Raw genomic sequence first — 20,941 nt, 5'->3', positions numbered from 1 at the left:
TCCCTGACACTGTCATGCAATCCTAAAATACATCCTTTAATCAATTTGTTCTCTAAGGTAAAAACTACTCGCATCTTTCCCAGGCTTTAACCCCTTTTGCCACTCCCATCCAATAACCTCATTTCTTTTTTTCACTTTCACCACTAAGTCTACCAATCATCCACTCTGCCTGCCACCCTATTACACCAAATAAACTGTACATGTTCCTGTTAGCCCCTCCAGTTGGGCAATGAATTCTGCCTTCTTGACTACTCAAAAAATTTGCTCTTCTTAGCCGGGCATTGTGGCAGGTGCCTGTAGTCCCAGCTACTTGGGAATCTGAGGCAAGAGAAACGCTTAAGCCCAAGAGTTTGAGGTTGCTGTGAGCTGTGATGCCGTGGCACTCTACCCAGGGCGATAGCTTGAGACTTGGGTCTCAAAAAACAATTTTTTTTTTTTACTCTTCAATTATCCTCTCTCCTGCAGCAATTCTTCCCTCCAGAGTTATTCCTATCAACCTATAAATGCTCTACATCCCACCCTTAAAAGGACAACAATAACAAAAGTCTCCTTTGTCCTATAAAACCCGTCAGCCACGGCCCTATCTCTACTTGAACTTCCAACAAAACTCATAAAACAACTGTGTTTCACTTCCTTATCTCCTCTTTTCTCTGATTACTGAAACTGAGTTTTGTCAAGAGCAATAATGTATTCCAGGTACCCAAACACTCCTCTTACTTGAGCTATCAACAAACTTGACATAGTCGATGACTCCTAGTTTTCCTCTTACTTTATTAGAGGCTCTTTTAGTATCTTTGGCTGGCTTTTCTTCCTCTTCCCAGTTTCTAAATTCATTAGCCCTAGTGCTCCAGGTTTAGGTCTTGGATATCTTTTCAATGTTCACACCAGGCTTGATCTCATTAGGCTTTAAAAATTAACTATACAAAAAATAAAAAAATTAACTATAGAGAACTGTATGTATCAGTGATTCCTCATTTTCTTTCTCTACCCCAAACAGACTTTGGATATTTAATTTACTTATTTAAGCCAAATACACCCAAATATTTTTCCAGAGTGCCCCTATTCCAATGGAGGGCAACAAAGAAAAAAGAAAAAAAAGAGAGGGAAAAAAATACCCTTGGACTTATGCTTGATGTTTCTATTTCTCTCATACACCATTATCCAAACTATTTAGCTAATCCATTATTTGTACTCATATCTTCATAATACATCCCCAAATCCAAGCATTTCTCACTTCTATCACTATCTTCACCAAGCCACCAATATTTCTCAACTGCATTATCACAAAATCCCCTTAATTTGTCTCTGACCTCCTACCTTTGCCACCTGCAGATACGTTTTCTCAGCAAACTGATCACTTTTAAACACAAATCAGATCATATCCTTTCTCTGCTCAAAATCATCCCATAGATTTCTAGTTAAATGACAGAATCCAAAGACCCATCCACATTTCTAACTTAATTTTCTACCATTCTTCCCTCCACCACTTTGCTGCTCCTCGTGATTCCTTGAACATAACAAGCATGCTTCTACTGCAGGGACTTTGCACTGACTATACACGATAAACAGAATATTCTCCCGGATTTTAAGCTCACTCCCTCCTGAATATTTTTATTGTATGATTCCATTTATATAAAATTCCAGAATAGTAAATCCATACAGATAGAAAGTATGCTAATGGTTGCCAGGGGCTGGGAAGAAAGAAGAATGGGGACTGATGAGATTTCTTTTTGGGATGGTGAAAATGTCTTGGAACTAGATGGCAGGGACAATTATAAAATATTGTGAATGAACTATATGTCACTGAATTTTATGCTACTTTAACACTATATGCCACCTTAACACTGTTAAATGGTTAATGGTTATATTACGCCATTTTCACTCCAATAAAAAAAAAATTAAATAAAAATAAAAGTGGAGGAAATACAGCTGATCTTCAGCATATGGACGGGAGGTAGGGGAGGATCCAATTGCCAAGGGTCTCAAGTGCTATTGCCTCTGCCATATTGGGGATAAGGGGTTCCTTACGGGCTCCTAGAACATTCAACCAGAGGAGTGACATCATCCCTCATGGGCACTTCAGGCATATCTCCTAGGTTTGCAAACAGGAAGAACCTGAAGCAGTTCAGCAGAGGCAGCAAGACCCAGCAGGAGCTACGGCCAGATGGGAGTGCTTTAAGGGAGAGTCAAAGAAGTGGGCGGAGACCACGGGTGCATTTGAAGAATAGACACTGACCATTCCACAGAAATGTGGGCTTGGAACCAAAAATGTCCGTCAAGATGGATTAAGAAGGTAAGGTCGCTACTTCAGGGATTTCTTAGCAAGCTATTCAGTCTGTCTTCCCAAAACCCAGTTCTGGGTTCCTGGGGAGAGGAGAATCAATGAATATTTAAAAGAATTCTGATTACTGTGAAAAAGAGAGAACTTCAAAAATGAGGGCAGGAAGACAAGTTAGGAGACTACTGTAATAGTTCTAAAGGAAGATGACAGCAGCTTAAAACAGGAAAGCTGTGGTGATGGGGTGAAGTGAACAAATTCTGGACATATTTTAGAAGGGTAGCTAAAAACTGCTTATAAATTGGAAACAGGGTGTAATGAAAGAATCAGTCAAGGATACCACAAGTTTTGGTATGAGTAAACACATGGATGATATCATTCACTAAACTGGAGAATTCTCAGATAGCAGCAGGCTTGAGAATGTAGGAGGGATGGATGAACAGGTTATCAAGAGTTCTACTTTAAACTTGTTAAATTTGAGATACCCTTAAATATCCAAACAGCTGGACACATGTATCTAGAGTTTAGGAAAGAAGTCTGGGCTAAATACATAAATGTGGGTGTCATCAGAACATACTAGTTCTCTTAGTAACCCATGAGAATGAATGAAAATACCCAAGAGAGGAGACAGGGAAGAGGATTAGTACACAGAAGACCGACTCTTGGGGCACATTGGCCTTTAGAAACCAAGGCAAAAGTAGACCCAGCAAAGACTAAGGTGTAACTAGTGGATAAGGTGGAAAACATGGGATTATGGTGTCATGAAATCCAAGAGGGAAATGTTTTTTCAAAAAGGAATAACCAATAGATCTGAGGAGATTTTAATTAGAATTAGAAACTTACACCTCTATTTGGCAATGTGAAGATTACTGGGGACATTATAAGAGCACATTTACTGGAGGAAAATAAAAAGAAAATCTAAATGGAGTAGGCCCAGGAGAAAATGAGAGGTAATGAAGTGAAGATAATGAGTACATACAAATCTTGTGAATTTCATTATACACTAGAATAGACAAAAGGTAATACATGGAGAGTGATTTGGAATAAAGGGAGAGTTTTTGTTTGAAGACCAGAGCTGTCAGAGCACGTTTATATGATGATATGAATGACCCTACAAAGGAGAAACTGCTGAGGCAGGAAAGAGAAGGAACAACAGAGGAGAAAAATTCTTAAATTATCTGATAACAGGGACCAGTGAGATCTAGTCTCTAAGGAATTGGTTGATATTAAGATAGAATAATTCACTCATAGTAGATGAGAGAAAACAGTATGGGTACATGCATAGGGTAGTTTGGTGGATTTTTTGATTGGAAAATGAGGGAACTTAACACCTGATTCCTCCTATTTCTCAATAAAGTACAAGGTAAGATCACCAAGGGAAGAGAGTAAAAGGAAACAGTATTGTAGAGAGGGTCAGTAAGTGTTCTAAATGCTACTACTATTTCTAAGGGGGAAATTCACAAATACTTCCATAATTACAGAGTTATCTAAAGTCACATAAAAGTGGGAACAACTCGGGCGGCGCCTGTGGCTCAGTCGGTAAGGCGCCGGCCCCATATACCGAGGGTGGTGGGTTCAAACCCGGCTCTGGCCAAACTGCAACCAAAAAAATAGCCGGGCGTTGTGGCGGGCGCCTGTAGTCCCAGCTACTCGGGAGCCTGCGGCAAGAGAATTGCTTAAGCCCAGGAGTTGGAGGTTGCTGTGAGCCGTGTGACGCCACGGCACTCTCCAAGGGCCATAAAGTGAGACTCTGTCTCTACAAAAAAAAAAAAAAAAGTGGGAACAACTCAAATAATAATCAACAGAGGATTAGTTAAATAAAGTATAAGATAGAAACTCAATGGAATATTATTTATTAATAGTAACTAAAAACAATAAAATAGAAGTGTACATATATTGACAGATTCACAGTAGGTCACTCAATAATTATTTAATTGGAATAACAGTAAAATAAAATTGTATTGACCTGCTAAACTATGTATGTGTTATTGCATTTATATATTTACACAGGAATGGCTTTATAAACACAGAAAAAAGCCTAGAAAAATATACAACAAACTCTTAACATAGTGGGAATGACTGTAATCCTAGCATTCTGGGTGACTGAGGCAGATGGATTGCTTGAACTCAGGAGTTCAAGACCAGCCTGAGCAAGAGTGATGGCTCGGCGCCTACAGCTCAAGCGGCTAAGGTGCCAGCCACATACACCAGAGCTGGTGGGTTCGAATCCAGCTTGGGCCTCCCAAACAACAATGACAACTACAACAACAAAAAAAAAAAAAAAAAAATAGCTGGGCGTTGTGGCAGGTGCCTGTAGTCCCAGCTACTTGGGAGGCTGAGGTAAGAGAATCGCTTAAGCCCGGGAGTTGGAGGTTGCTGTGAGCTATGATGCCACGACACTCTAACCAGGGCGACAGCTTGAGACTGTCTAAAAAAAAAAAAAGAAAGAAAGAAAAGTGAGAACGCCATCTCTAAAAATAGCTAGGTGCTGTGGTGGGCACCTATAGTCCCAGCTACCCAGAAGTCTGAGCCAAGAGGATCTCTTGAGCCCAAGAATTTCAGGTTACTGTGAGCATGGCATTCTACTGAGGATGACAAAGTGAAACTCTCATCTCAAAAAACAAAACCAAATATAGTGGGAATGACGGAAGGGGGCAGTGACAAGGCAAATGATGTATGGTATATTCTTGCATCATATATGTGTGCAAAAGCAAAAATCTATAGGCCAAATACTGCATTCTTTACAAACACTAATAATTATAAACACCATAATTCAAACAAAGGTTCACACACAAGGATTTTTATCATGATATTTTTTTCATCAACAGACTGGGTCTTGCTATGTTGCCCATGCTGGCCTTGAACTCCTAGGCTTATGCAATCCTCCAACCTCAGCCTCCTGAGTAGCTTGGACTTTACTTACACACATGCCACCTTGTCCAGCTTATCGTGGCACATTTTAATAAAAAACTGAAAACAATCTGAATTTAAGAATATTATCCAACTATTAAAATGTTCACAAAACATTACATTTTATGCAGAAAATGTTTCAGACATACAAAATAGCATACAGATTAAAAGCACTTACATACTAAACACTCAGAATAAGAATTTACTGTATTTTACTTTTATAAGAAAAAAAAAAAAAAAAAAAGAATTTACTGTAACTTTTTAATGGCATAGGGCTTTATAATATTGTTAAGTGCAGGAAAAAAAGCAAAAAATATTAGCATATGACCTCAGCTATGTAAAATAATATTTAAAGGAGAAAAAAATATAAAAATTTCAATAATGATTATCACCAGGTGCTAACACTGTGCATAGGTGACTTTCATCTTTCTTTATACTTTTCCATTGCTAGGTTTTCTACAATAAACTTTTATAATTATCAAAATTGTATCTTAAAAATATAAAATTTTACCAGAACCATTACCTTGGGATCATGAACAAACGTATTTCCTTTGGTTCCAGGAGGGAAATCTCCAGTACAAATATATTTTAGACATTCAATGATGGTCTAAAGAAAAAGAAAAGTATTTAGTTATAAGAGAACCACATAAGTGTATAAAAAATTATTAATTCATTTAGAAATATTATCATGGAAACTATAAAAATACAACCAGATAATATTTGGCATTATAAAACCTATAACAAAGGCTGGGTGCAGCAGCTCATGCCCATAATCCTAGCACTGTGGGACTCTGAGGTGAAAGGATCAAGAGGGAAGGATCTAGCTGGGCGTTGTGGTGGGCACCTATAGTCCCAGCTACTTGGGAGGCTGAGGCAAGAGAATCACTTAAGCCCAAGAGTTTGAGGTTGCTGTGAGCTGTGACGTCACAGCACTCTACCCAGGACAACATACTGAAGGCAATATAGTGAGACTCTATCTCAAAAAAAAAAAAAGATAGAAAAATGTCTTGAGTTCAGGAGTTTCAGACCAAGCTGAGTAAAACAGAAACCTTGTCTCTACTAAAAATAGAACAATTAGCCAGGCATTGTGGTGAGAGCCAAGAGTCCCAGCTAACTCCAGAGGCTGCAGCAGGAGGATGGACTGAACCCAGAAGTTGGGTTGAGGTTGCTGTGAGACAGGTTGACACCATGGCTGTAGCCTGGGCAACAAAGCAAGAGTGTCTCAAACCAAAAACAAAAATGGTAATAAAGATTTAAGTGTTTAAAGAGCATCATTAGGGGCTGGGCCAAATGGCTCACATCTGTAATCCTTGCACTGTGGAAGGCTGAGGCAGGTGGATTACCTAAACTCAGGAGCTCTAGACCAGCCTGAGCAACAGCAAGACCCCAACTCTAATAAAAATAGAAAAACTAGCCAGGCACCTGTAGTCCCAGCTACCCAGGAGGCTTTAGACAAGAAGATCTCTTGAGCCCAAGAGATTGAGGTTGTTGTGAGCTATGACACTACAGTACTCTACCAGGTAACAGAGTGAAACTCTGTCTCAAAAAAAAAAAAAAAATCATTACTACAAGTTCACAGAAAATCTGTATAAATAAGGTGTCCTAAAATAAAAGAAAAAAAAATTTGTTTGTAAAAAAATTCTCTATTTCAATTATAACCCTTTTAACTAATTTAGTAGTAACAAAATAGCTAACAGTTACATAGAGATTCTTATGCACTTTTACATAAATTTTCACATTAACTCTGCGCTGTAGAAACTTTGGGGTTTTGTTTTAGAAATAGTCTCCTCTGTCACATGCAGGGTGGAAGGCAGTAGCACAATGATAGCTCAACATAATCTCGAATTCTTGGGCTCAAGTGAGTCTCCTGCCTCAGCCACCCAAGTAGTGGGGCTACAGGAGCCCCACCAGCACGACCTGTTAATTTAATTTTTCTTTCTTTCTTTTTTTTATTTGAGACGCGGTCTCGCTCTTGCTCAGAATGGTTTGGACCTCCTGCAATCAAGCGATCTTCCGGCCTCCGCCTCGCAGAGTGCTAGGATTACGGGCATAACCACCCGCACAGCCTTTAAGGAGTTTCTGTATGGGACAACCACTGGGAAGTGAATGCTGTGCTCTGGGAGCAAGGAGACAGCGTTAAAAACATTAATGCAGATCAAAGGATTTCTTATAAGACCGTGAGGACTCAGCGGAGGCAGCTCCCAGTCTCCCGAGATATGCAAGTAAACTTCGTCCACCGGACAGCCCGGACATCCTCACTTGGCTGGGTCAGGCCACGCCCCGCAGCACTTCCTGGGCCTCCCAGGACTCAGCTGTAGGGAAGCTTCTTTTCTAGAGTATTGAACTCCCTGCACATTGTCTAGACTCGTAAAATGCGGCGACCCGTAAACTGAAGGCGGCTACTCAGGACTTACCGTCTTCCCCGCCCCATTGGGTCCAACCAAAATTGTGAGGGGGCTGAAGAAAGTGATAATTTGCTTATCTTTGTCCTCTATTCCAAAACTCCGCACGCCCAAAATGCTCATCTTTTCGATCCGGGACATGATTGCAAACGTTTCGTTATCTCAACACCAGTGGACCTGGAGCCTGGGGCCCAGCAAGTTTAACAGGCCGACGCCGGGAGAGCGCGGGACGTAAGGATCCGCGAATCTAGCAGTCAGGAGGATGCGGGCGGAGAACGAGGCCACAGGAGGGCCAAAAGGTCCGGCAGAAGAGCAGCGAAAGAGAGGGTGCCGGGGCTCTGGCTGGAATCGCACACCCGCTTCCTTCCCAGCTGGCGGGCGGGGGCAGGGGCACAAAACGCACGCCGAACGACCCCGCAACCGCGCGCACTCAGAGATTCCCGCCTCTGCTGCGGGACGGTCACGTGGGCCTCCACAGCGGCGCGCGTGCGCGCTGCACTCCGGAGGCACGCCGGGAAGTCGGAGGCCTGGGGTGCGCGCGCAGCTCTGGCTTCCGGCTGCAGAGCCACGGGGATTCGGTATCAGCTTCTGTTACTGGTGGCCTTAGCCCTGCGGCTCTTTGCTGGGGCTGGGCAGCCTTAAGAGGCACTATCTCTAAAAAGCGAAAACCAAGACATTATGACGGATGGCGCTTCTCAGAGGGTGATTCTGAGACTCCCGGAATGGGGGAGGGGCATGGAGTGCAAAGACCCAGTAAGGGGGGGTCCTTAAAGTCAAAAATACCTTCCTTTCATTCTTTCACTGTAGTATACATATAGTTTTTCCCAGCGATCACATAACGTATAGTGACGCCATCACAATGGTGACTAATGGAATGTGAGCTTGTATATTCTCAATTTCTAATTGGGTAAATATTGATAAATGTAACTCACATAAACGGTCTTTGAGGTTCTCGGTAATTTTTAAGAGGGTAAAGGGGTGTTTGAAAGTTTGGAAACTGTTGTTGTAGACCCAAACCACATGCTGTTACAAAACCAAAAGCGTTGCGCAAATAGGACTCTAAAGGAAATCCACTAGGTAGATACCTGTAAAGTAACCTGTCACTTTAGGAAAAAGGAAAAGAAAAATTTACCTTTCTCAAAAGTGAGAATATTGAAACCATCCTTACAAATTGATGAAGGGATGCAAGGCAAGAGCTAGAGTAAGGGCCCTCAAAATTCTGTGAAGGAAAAAGGCTCGCTAAAATAATGATAATAATCAGCCACTGTCCCCTAGTTTGTTTTATAATAGTCATTGTCCCCTTGTTTGCTTCTGTATAATTGCTACTCTAGAGGGCACACCTGGAAGTTGTAAAGATTTTAACTCTTCTTGAATGACATCACCTGTTCCGAGAGATATCTTCCGGGTCCTACATTCCAGTGGATTGACTGACCCACCCAGGCCAAGGAACTGACTCAAGTGGTCTTGGACCTCCATCCAGGGTTCTGCATTCCACTAAAAGACCCACCTAGATTGCAACCCATACCAAAGGACTAAAGGTTCCACCCTTAAACCAGCCAATCAGCAGACCCTGATTGCCTAATCTTTTGTCCACCAAACTGTCTTTAAAAATCCTGACACACACCCCCCCCATTCTCAGGGAGGTGGATTTGAGGCGTTTCACTCATTGCAGAATGAACTTTTTCTGCTATAAACTCTGCCATCTCTGGACATTGGCTTTCTCTTGGACAATGAGCAGATTAACTTGGCTGGGTGGCAACAATATTGCTTCCTTAGAAACAAACTTAATGGTGGCGCCTGTAGCTCAAGGGGCTAAGGTGCCAGCCACATACATCAGAGCTTGGTGGGTTCAAATCTGGCCCAGGCCTGCCAAACAATGGCAACTACAACCAAAAAATAGCTGGACGTTGTGCCAGGTGCCTGTAGTCCCAGCTACTTGGGAGGCTGAAGCAAGAGAATCACTTAAGCCCAGGAGTTGGAGGTTGCTGTGAGCTGTGACGCTAGGGCACTCTACCCAGGGCTATAGCTTCAGGCTCTGTCTCAAAAAAAGAAAGAAAAGAAACAAATTTAATGGAGGTATATCAAATACAAGGATCTATGGGATATTTTATAAAAATTACAAAAACAATACATATTGGATTACTGTAATAGTATAATTTGCCTCTGTCAGATGGAATAGTGCATGAAATGTTCTTTAATCATACAAGCACAAGAAAATAATTTACAAAACCTAATACATAAACTAAAAAAATTAACACGTCAAAAGATGCAAGTGGGGAAGACCAGAGAGAAACAGTCTCTTGTTATATCAGATAAGAAAATAAGAAAACATCAGTTATTACAACAGATACTTAAAATTACCAATGGAGAGTGGATGGAGGGGCTCATGCCTATAAACATAGCACTTCCAGAGGCTGAGGCAGGGGGATACCTCGAGTGGAGGAATTTGAGAACAGCCTAGGCAACATAGTGAGACTCTTTCTCTACAAAAATAAAAAATTAGCCCAGAGGCATGGTGGCACCTCCAGCTACTCTGGAGGCTGAGGCAGGAGGATTCTTTGAGTCCAGGAGTTCTGAGCTAAAGTGCTCTGTGATCCTACCAGTGTACTCCTCCAGCCTGGGACAGAGTGAGACCCTGTCTCTAAAAAACATTAATAATTGCTTTAGGTATGGCACAGTGGCTCATACCTGTAATCCTAGCACTTTGGGAGGCTGGTGGATTGCCTGAGCTCAGGAGTTCAAGACCAACCTGAGCAAGAGTGAGACTAACCCCTCTCTTAAAAAATTTAGCCAGGTGGGCGGTGCCTGTGGCTCAAGGAGTAGGGCACCAGCCCCACATACCGGAGGTGCTGGGTTCAAACCCAGCCCCGGCCAAAATCTGCAAAAAAAAAAAAAGAGAAAAGAAAAGAAAAAGAAAATTAGCCAGGCATTGTGTTAGGTGCCTGTAGTCCCAGCTACTTGGGAGGCTAAGGCAAGAGGATCACTTGAACCCAAGAGTTTGAGGTTGCTGTAACCTATGACACAGAAAGAATATGCCTCAAAATAATAATAATAATAATTAATTACCAAAGGACAACACATTGAAATGATATACTAATGTCATATTTGACAAAACAAATGTAATTAAACAATGGTAAAAGATTAAAGGCCTGTTTCAGTTTTTAAAATTGTTATAAAATATACATAACATAAAATTTGCCATCTTAACCATTTTTAAGTGTACAGTTCAGTGGCATTAAGTATATTTACATTATTGTGCAACCATTACCATCTTCCATCTCTACAAATCTCATTTTGCAAAACTGAAATTCAGTACCTAATAAGCAATAACTCCCTGTTTACCCACCCACCCACCCTTCAGCCCCTGACAACCAATAGTCTACTTCTGGTCTCTATGATTTTTGACTTAATATATTAGTGGAATCACAGTGATTGTCTTTTTGTGACTGGATTATTTCACTTAGTATAATGTCCTTAAGGTTCATTTTTGTTGTATGTCAGAATTTTGGTCCTTTTAAAGGCAGAATAAGATTCCATTTTATTTACCACATTTTGTTTATCCATTCATCTGGCAATGGACACTTGAGTTGCCTCAAAGTTTTAGCTATTGTGAATAATGTTGTGAAATTCAGTACAAATATCCCTTGGAGACCCTATTCTCAATTATTTTGGGCATTTACCCAGAAATGGAATTGTTGGATCATATGGTAATTCTACTTTTAATTTTTTGAGAAACCACCGTACTGTTTTCCACAGTGACTGTACCATTTTACATTCCCACCAGCAAGCACAAGTGTTCCAATTTCTCCAAATGCTTCTCAATGCTTGCTTGTTGTTTTTTTGTTTGTTTTCTTGATAGTAACTATCCTAATGAGAGTGAGGTGGTATCTTGGTGTAGTTTTAATTTGCATTTCAATAATGATGCTGAGGAGCATCTTTTATTTTAATTTTTGCTTTCAATTTCAGCTGGTTTTCACTCTTCTTAGCTTGAGGGTTTTTTTTTTAATTTTCTTTTTTATTTTTATTTTCTTTTTTTTCCGTTCTTCCTTTAGCGATTCTCTTGCCTTTTGCCTCCCAAGTAGCTGGGCTTACAGGTGCCCGCCACAACACCCGGCTTTTTTTGGTAGAGATGGGGTTTCACTCTGGCTCACTCCTGCTCATACTGGTCTTAAACGTCTGAGCTCAGGCAATCCACCTGCCTCGGCCTCCCACAGCGCTGGGACTAAGGCGTGAGCCACCACATCCGGCCCGAGGAGCATCTTTTCATGTGCTTATTGGTCAATGGTGTATCTTCTTTGAAAAAATGTCTATTTTTTGTTGTTTTTTGTGTTGGTGACAGCATCACTTTCCAAGAAAAGATCAGGTTTATTGGACTATAAACCTTTTAAAGTCAAGTTTACTGGACTATAATTTACATACAGCAAAATTAACCCTTTACCGGGGTACAGTTCCATGAGTTTTAACAAATATTTGTATAAACAGTTTGGAAACCACCAAAAGCATGTAAATAAATGCTGTGGATACCTGGATATTGATAGGAAAAAAAATCAAATCTACACTGTAATTTACTTACCACTGTAAGTTCTGGATGGATGAAAATCAAGATATTTCTGAAAGCATTGAAAGGCCAGAAAACACCCCCATTTTTAAAGGAGAATTTTGTGACTCAAACATAAGAAATTAACAATTACTAAGACAAAGCTTTGTATGTCTCCGATCTCAGTATGAAGTACCTAACATCATAAGTGATTAAAAAAAAAAAAAGGAAAAAAAAGTTTAACTTGAATCTAATCACACCTTTAGATTTAACTTCCAATTCACAGGAATTATGAGGATGAAGCTAATGACACTGCAAGGATAGAAAAGGCAAATCCAGACTGTGTGACATACTATAAGACTATAGACATGGCCTGGGCTCTCAGGAGGTTAGTGTCATTAAAGCAAGAACTGTTGAAGATTTTAAAAGACTTAAAAAACAAAAGTGTTACAAATTTAAAGAGATTTGAAGTATATAATGAAGTATATACATCATCCAGATGTAATACATAGTCCTAGTTGGGATCCTCTTTGGACAGAAGGCAAAGGAAATTTGGAGGAGACATGGAAACATTTGAATGTAGACTGGAAATTAGATGATAAAGAATTATTATTTTATTATAGTAGATGTGATAATATTTTGCTATGCAAGAAAATGATCATTTTTGAGATGTACGTATGTGAAAGCACTAGTGATAGAGTATCACGTTATCTGTGCTTTAAGTGTCATGCTGTCTGTGCTTTAAAATACTTCAGAAGAAATAGCCAGTTGTGGATGGCGCCTGTGGCTCAGTGAGTAGGGTGCCATATACTGAGGGTGGCAGGTTTAAACCTGGCCCCGGCCAAACTGCAACAAAAAAAAATAGCCGGGCGTTGTGGCAGGTGCCTGTAGTCCCAGCTACTTGAGAGGCAGAGGCAAGAGAATCGCTTAAGTTCAGGAGTTGGAGGTTGCTGTGAGCTGTGATGCCACGGCGTTCTACCAAGGGCTGCAAAGTGAGACTCTGTCTCTAAAAGAAAAAAAAAGGAAGAAAGAAAAGAAAAAAAAGAAATAGCCAGTTGAAGGGAAAAAATGGACATGATTAGGTAGTGAGATTCTACTACAAAAAATTTCAACTTTGTAACAGTGCGAAAATATATAACTAAGACATAAGCTCTAGGATTGGAGCGGAAAAGATTTGTAATCAAAATGATTAATCTGTAAAATAAAAAGAGCTACAAAGGAAAATTAGTCAGGTCCCCCTTCTCAGTAAACTACTAGTTCTGAAAAATTTTTGGTTTTACTAGTACCAAAATTAACGAAATAAAAAAATCTACCTTGAGATACTATCTTATACTTAATAATGAACCTCTTCTTTCTTTTTTTTTCTTTCTGAGATAGGGTCTCACTTTGTTGCCCAGGCTGGAGTGCAGTAGTATCATCATCTTTATTCTTATATACTTTCTGACATAAATTCTGCCTTTTTCTGGTATTGATATTGGTACCTGAGCTTTCTTTTGACTAAAATTATCCGGTATAATAGTAAAACTTCACTTAACTCATGGGAAAGTCCTTGAAAATTCTAACTTTAATTGAAACAATGGATAAGAAAACCAATTTTACCATACGCCAATTAATATAAAATATGAGTTAAGTTCCTAGGGCATCTTTCTTGTCACAAAAACATCGAATTTCTAAATAAAGGCCAAACACTTCTAATATTAAACCTTGAAATAAATATGAGCTGTGTATACATTTAAGAACAATTCCTGAAAATAAGTAAGGTAATTATTTACCCTCTTATTCCAGTTTAGGGGTGAAGGGGACCAGTCCCGTACCGGCAGCCCAGAGTGCAGGGTGAGCACCAGCCCTGCACAGGACAACATTCCATCTCTGGGCACATCAACACACGCACTGTGACCATTTAGACACCCCAATTCACCCAATAAGCGTATCTTTGGAATGTGGGAGGACACTGGAGTACCCAGAAAAAAATCCATATACCCATGGAGAGAACCTGCAAACTTCACATAGTAGCCCAGGTGGGAATTAATTTTTTTCCTCCTCAACAATGTAACAAAACAAAGTTATTTGCAGACCTACTGTTATCAGTTTTTAAAAACATGTTGCCAATTTGTAACCTATTAACAGAAATAAAGGTTTTAAGACAAAAGGATGAATGTTACCTACTAATGTAACTTTTCAATATTATTCAGAGTCCTTTTTCTTAAATTATATAATTACCAATAATTTTTTAAAAAACAGGTTGCTAACTTCTATTCCCCTAAAATGATGTCGATTTTTTAAAAGACTTTTATTTTTTTCCTCCCCTGATTTTCAACCTTTCTGTGTCATTTTGCATTAAGTGTATCTCTTGAAAATAGCTGCATTTTTAATGTATTTGCCTTTAATAGATGAGATTGATCTGTTTTCAATTACTGTGATTCCTAGTAAATTTGGACTTATTTCTCATATCTTTATATTTTTTCTTTGCTGCTTGTTTTCCTTTTCTGCTTTCTAGATTGATTAAGCTTTTTTGTATTCCCTGTTTTATTCTTTTTTTTATTTATTTATTTAAAATTTTTTTACTTGTTTTTTTTTTTTTTTTTTTTTTTTTGTAGAGACAGAGTCTCACTTTATGGCCCTCGGAAGAGTGCTGTGGCCTCACACAGCTCACAGCAACCTCCAACTCCTGAGCTTAAGCGATTCTCTTGCCTCAGCCTCCCGAGCAGCTGGGACTACAGGTGCCCGCCACAACACCCGGCTATTTTTTGGTTGCAATTCAGCAGGGGCCGGGTTTGAACCCGCCACCCTTGGTATATGGGGCCGGCGCCTTACCGACTGAGCCACAGGCGCCACCCTTCCCTGTTTTATTCTACAGGTTTGGAATTTATACATTCTATTTCTATTCTTCTAGTGAGTACTTTTAAATTTTTCACATTCCTATTTTGAAGTCTATCTTTAGAGCTTTCTGAACAGTACAAGAACTATTCAATGTACCAACTCTGATCATCCTTTCCCCTTCCCACGTTATCACTGTTCACCATTTTTTGTTCCTCATTGTCTTGAAATAAGGAGCAAAGTAAGTTAAATTTGATTTTTTAATGGCATAATTTATTTATGCCAACGTATTTATTAAATCTTTGATTCCCACTGCTCTGTGTACCACTCCTTCCTTCTGGGTTCATTCTCTCATTGCATTAGTAAAACCATTAAAGCCTAGTGCCAGTGGACCTTCAGGGAAAGAAATCTCTCTCTCATGCTGATGTTAGGATTAAACAAAGTTATTTTTGTGAAAGTGCTTTATAAATTGTAAAGCACTGTAAAAATACAAGGAATTTCTTTTTTATGTTCTGGTAAAATGTAACAAAAACTATATAAATAATTACAAGTTCCTTACTAGAAGGAAATATATATTTTTAATTTTACAAAGAGGTTTCTAGTAGCTTTTTTAAAAGTTGCAGAAGGCTGGAAACAACCTTAATGCCTATAAGTTTGAAAATGGTGAAGAAAACTGTGTACATCAGTTTTACTAATAACAGGTAACCATTCAAATATTAAGTAGGAAAACTATATAATTGTATGAGAGAGAAATATTAATAAGCTAAAAAGATAAATATAAATTGCATATATTCGTTGATTACAACTCTATAAAGATGTCTATGAATTAGTAAAGATTGGAAAACATCATCAAAAAACTGATATTGCTATGCCAAGCAAAACAAGTTCTGTGTTTATTTTCCTATAATGTTATTTATTCAATTAAAAATAACATTAAAGATATGCTTGGGGATCGAAAGGATGGAGGTTAGAATAGAGTCAAGAAGAGAAAGAGATGCTATCAATTCACATTTAGTCACCACAAAAAAATTGGGGCATCATGCCCAGCTGATTGATTAGAATCAGTTCATGGAAAAGTCATTTGACCTTAAAGGACTACACAGTCAGTAAAAACCACAGTTATCAGTTTTTAAAAACATGTTGCCAGTTTGGAACCTATTAATAGAAATAAAGGTTTTAAGGCAAAAGGATGAATGTTATCCACTAATCTAACTTTTTAATACTATTCAAAGTCTTTCCTAAGTTATATAATTACCAATAAATCTTAAAAAATGTTAATAATTTCTTTCTATTCTCCTAAAATAATGTGGAATTTTTTAAAAATGTAGTTCATGTTGGCATGCTAGCTAAGTCTTTGCCCCATCTTTTTCCCGAAAGTCCCACCAAAGATGTTTCAGCTACTTCAGGCTCCCAGCTGCAAGGAATGGACTCCTTGAATTTCCACAGTGCAGTAAGTGTTCTCTTAACTTTGTCTGTTGGTATTTGGAATCTATCACCATAAGTGAAATGGCATACAACTAAACCAAGTTTGCCATAGGCTAATTGGTATAAACAAGTTAAGTTCCTGGGGCATATTTCTTCTCACAAAAACACTATCAAACTTCTAAATAAAGACCAAAACACTTCTAATATTATACACAAATAGGAGCCACACATACATTTAAGAAAGATTCATAAAAACAAGTAAGATAGCCATGTGTGGTGACATGTGCCTGTAGTCCCAGCTATTCGAGAGGCTGAGGTAGGAGGATTGCTGGAGCCTAGGAATTTGAGGCTGCAGTGAGCTATGATTGTGCCACTGTACTCCAGCCTAAATGACAGAGTGAGATCCTGTCTCAAAACAAAACAAAACAAAAACCCCACAAACAAAAAACAAGTGAGATAATGATTTACCCAGTTATTCCAGTTCAGGGCCATGATTGGCTAGGTCCTCTCCAGGCAGCTCAGGGTATAAGCTGGGCACCTAACCTGGGCAGGACACCATTCCATCACAGGACACACCCCAACATACAGCAGGACCATGTTCACACTAGAGCCAGTTCATGTAACATGCAACACATCTTTGGGATGTGTACCAGATATGGAAAGAACATGCAAACTCCACACAGACAGTGGTCCAGCCAGGAATCCATTGTTTCTCATCAAAGATAGAACAAAACAACATTGAACTAAATACAATGTCATTCAAGGACCTGCTGAATTCACATTAATTTGTTCAATGAATACAACTAAGTGCCTACTTATTCATTCAGTTATGTATTCAACAAACACTAACTAAATGCCTACAATAGGATAGTCCTCAAAGATAAGAGATCAATTAAATAAAAACTTCATTCGCAAGGAGCTCACAGTCTAGTGGTGCAGTAAAAATGTCTCAAGTGCATGACATTCATAGAATACAAAATCTTTTTAGGGGGAAGGGCAGGGTCTTGCTATCTTGCCCAGGCTGGTCCTGAACTCTGGAGCTCAGATGATCTTCCCACCTCAGCCTCCTGAGCAAAATCCTTTTAGTAATAATGGTAAAAACAATCATTAATGTTTTTTCAACTTGCAGTGTCATTTCTAATAAACTTTTTAAAGTAATTTCAGATTTACAGAAAAGTTTCAAGAATATTACAAACAGTTCTGATGTACCTTATACCCATTTTCCCCTGTTGTTAACTATTACTATGGCACATTCATCACAACTAAAGAACACTAAACTCCAGGCTTTTAAAAAATTTCCTTAGTTGTACCTATTGTCTTTTTTCTGTTCCTGGATCTCATCCAGGATGCCACATTGCATTTAGGCATCGTGTCTCTTAGAGGCCTTTGGACTGTAACGATTTCTCAAGATTCTTGTTTTAAGGAATATGGTCAGGCATTTTGTCCTTCCATTTGGGTATGTGTAGTGTTTTTCTCAGTCACAGCTACTTGGAAGGCTGAGGCAGGAGGATTGCTTGAGGCCAAAAGTTGCAGGCTGCAGTGAGTTACAGGACGAATCCACTGCACTCTAGCCTGGACAATGAGAGTGAGATCTTGTCTCAAAAAAACCCAAACACCCGGCTATGTTAACCAGTGTGATGAAAATGTGTCAAATGGTCTATAAAACCAGTGTATGGTGCCCCATGATCGCATTAATGTACACAGCTATGATTTAATAAAAAAAAAAAAAAAAACCAAACAAAAAACCCCACATAAATACAAAGATAGTTGCAAGGTGCTGGGAGGAGGGGGGATTGGGAGCTGTTGTTTAATGGGTAGAATTTTAGTTTTTCAAGATGAAAAGAGCTGTGGTAATTTGTTGTATAACATTATGAATGTACTTAACACTGAACTGTACATTTAAAAGTGCTCAGGTCTGGGTGCAGTAGCTCATGCCTGTAATCTAGCACTCTGGGAGGCCAAGGTGGGTAGATTGCCTGAGCTCACAGGTTCAAGACCAGCCTGAGACACAGCAAAACCTTGTCTCTAAAAATAGCCAGGTGTTGTGGTGGGCACCTGTAGTCTCAGCTATTCTGGAAGAGGCTGAGGCAAGAGGATGGATTAAGCCCAGGAGTTTGAGGTTGCTATGAGCTATGAGGCTATGGCACTCTACCAGGACAACAAAGTGAGACTCTGTCTCCAAAAAAATAAAATAAAATAAAAATGGTTAGGGTAATAAATTTTGTGTTATATGTATTTACCACAATTAAAAAGTTTTTAAAAATACAATTTTTTTTTTTTTTTTAGAAACAGAGTCTCACTTTGTCACCCTTGGTAGAGTGCTGTGGCATCACAGCTCATAGCAACCTCCAACTCCTGGGCTTAGGTGATTCTCTTGCCTCAGCCTCCCGAGTAGCTGGGACTACATGCATCCACCACAACGCCCGGCTATTTTTCACAATGCCTGGCTATTTTTTTTTTGTTGTTGTTGTTGCAGTTTGGCCGGGGCCGGGCCTGAACTACCACCCTCGGTATATGAGCCACAGGCACCACCCCTAAAAATACAATTTTGATTAAGAAGTGTTTTGTTTTGTTTTTTTTACACATATATGTGTTTATTAGGTTTCCATTTATTTCTTCACAAAATTAAAAAGGCTTAAATTTTAATAACAATAACAATGTTTAAAATAAGGACTAGAAATAAAACACTACACATACCCAAATGGAAAGACAAAACGCCTGACCAGTACTCCTTAAAACAAGAGTCTTAATACATTGATTCTACCCAGATCAAGTAGAATGATTTTGAAGTATTTCTTCTTTTTCTATTGTCTACATGATTTGGCATGATCTGTTTTTTGAAATTATCTTTTACCTTTATTTAGAAATATTCATTGTCTATTTTTTGAGATTAAAAAAATAATAATAAGAAGAAGTTAACTGATGATGACTCCATACTGACTCTCAGAGTCAAAGCATTCTATAATAGACATACTCTTATTTGACAATGTGAATGTTAATTTCTTTGCATAATTATCATTATTATTATTATTGCTTAATATTTTGATGTAGCAATTGTCTGATTAAGAAGTTTTTTTGGCTTTTCTTTTTGTTTTTTATTTTGAAACAGAGTCTCACTTTGTCATCCTCAGTAGAGTGCAGTGGCATCACAGTTCACAGTAACCTTAAACTCTTCGGCTCAACCATTCTCTTGCCTCAGCCTGCCAAGTAGCTGGGACTAGGGGCTTCCTCCACAATGCCTGGCTATTTCTGGAGATGGGGTCTCACTCTAGCTCAGGCTGCTGTCCAACTCCTGAGCTCAAGCAATCCACACACCTCAGCCTCCCAGAGTGCTAGGATTACAGGCATGAGCCGCCATGCCCGGCTGATTAAGAAGTATTTTTCCTAACTAGCTGTCCAAAAGGAATCTGCAGTCATGCTGTAAAACTGAGGCCTCAAAATGGCACACTAGGGGCGGCACCTGTGGCTCAGTGAGTAGGGCGCTGGCCCCATATACCGAGGATGGCGGGTTCAAACCCAGGCCCAGCCAGCTAAAACAGCAATGACAGCTGCAACAAAAAATAACCGAGCATTGTGGCAGGCATCTGTAGTCCCAGCTACCTGGGAGGCTAAGGCAAGAGAATTGCCTAAGCCCAAGTGTTGGAGATTGTTGTGAGCCGTGACGCTATGGCACTCTACCGAGGGCGACAAAGAGACTCTGTCTCAAAAAAAAAAAAAAAATAGCACACTATACACAATATCATATCAAAGGAACATGCAATTAACATGACTATCATTCCAACACTGGGAAAACAGGAGATTACACATAATAATCAGGATTTTAGACTTTGGAGAACTGGATGATCTGGCAATATAAGCTCAAGGATGTCACATGGCAACAATCAACTGGGGCTGAGGAACAGCTGCCAGCTTTAGACAGATCACTATGCTGTAGTTCACTGGGGCTCCCTCCACCTTCATTGTGTTACACCTTGCTCACTTTGCTCATTTATTACTCCACTAAAAATAGTGAATGGTTGGCAAGCACTCTCTGTCTTAGGGAAGGCTGGTACAGTGGTATCTCAATCTGTTGCCACCAAGATTGCCTGTGCATCACTGTGATAGGATTGAAACACTCATAACTTTGTGTATGTAAGGTACTAAAATACGTGTACCAAATTATTTGGCACTTCCTCGGAAACCTTCCTCTAAGCCCACACTTCCTCAGTGTAGACCCAAGGCATCAAGCTGAACCAGAGAGATCTTTCACATATCATCCGGGGGGAGAAGGCTCCTGCCAGAACTCACCTTCCATTTTGAGAGCACTGTGTGCAGAGCACCAAACAGTCCAGAAATGGAGGCTCCTTTATACTTTGCTTGCTTTGGTAATTTTCCCTTGACCCATATTAAAGTTGTGTCTACCTCACAGCTGCCTCTGCTTCTCATATAGAACTGCATCCAGCTTTGTAAAAGGGGTCTGAGTAACAATTGGTGTTTGAGACCATCTGTCCTAGATGCCCAAGACAGTCCGGAAGTCAGGCTTCTAGACTGCCAACACAGAACGACTTTGGGATGCTCAGTGAAACCTTCCCC

At 39.6% G+C, this 20,941-nt stretch overlaps 1 protein-coding gene across 3 annotated transcripts in view; it reads right to left on the bottom strand.

Annotated features, from left to right (window-relative positions):
- RAD50 (RAD50 double strand break repair protein) overlaps positions 1–8,038 on the bottom strand; it is a 98,202-nt gene extending 90,164 nt beyond the window's left edge. For 2 of the 3 annotated variants that reach the window (XM_053566928.1, XM_053566929.1), the window contains exons 1-2: positions 7,603–8,038; positions 5,712–5,795 (exon numbers count right to left, since the gene is read on the bottom strand). In XM_053566928.1, coding sequence (XP_053422903.1) covers positions 5,712–5,795; positions 7,603–7,731 — 213 coding nt within the window. In that variant the 5' untranslated portion in view covers positions 7,732–8,038. Of the gene's footprint in view, positions 1–5,711; positions 5,796–7,602 lie in introns of those variants that run through there. The other variant, XM_053566930.1, reaches the window with a different exon arrangement.
- Between the last annotated feature and the right edge of the window lie 12,903 nt (positions 8,039–20,941).

The sequence above is a fragment of the Nycticebus coucang genome, chromosome 17 (assembly GCF_027406575.1).
Source record: "Nycticebus coucang isolate mNycCou1 chromosome 17, mNycCou1.pri, whole genome shotgun sequence".
Taxonomy (NCBI): domain Eukaryota; kingdom Metazoa; phylum Chordata; class Mammalia; order Primates; family Lorisidae; genus Nycticebus; species Nycticebus coucang.
This window is presented reverse-complemented; position numbering and strand designations above follow the sequence as displayed.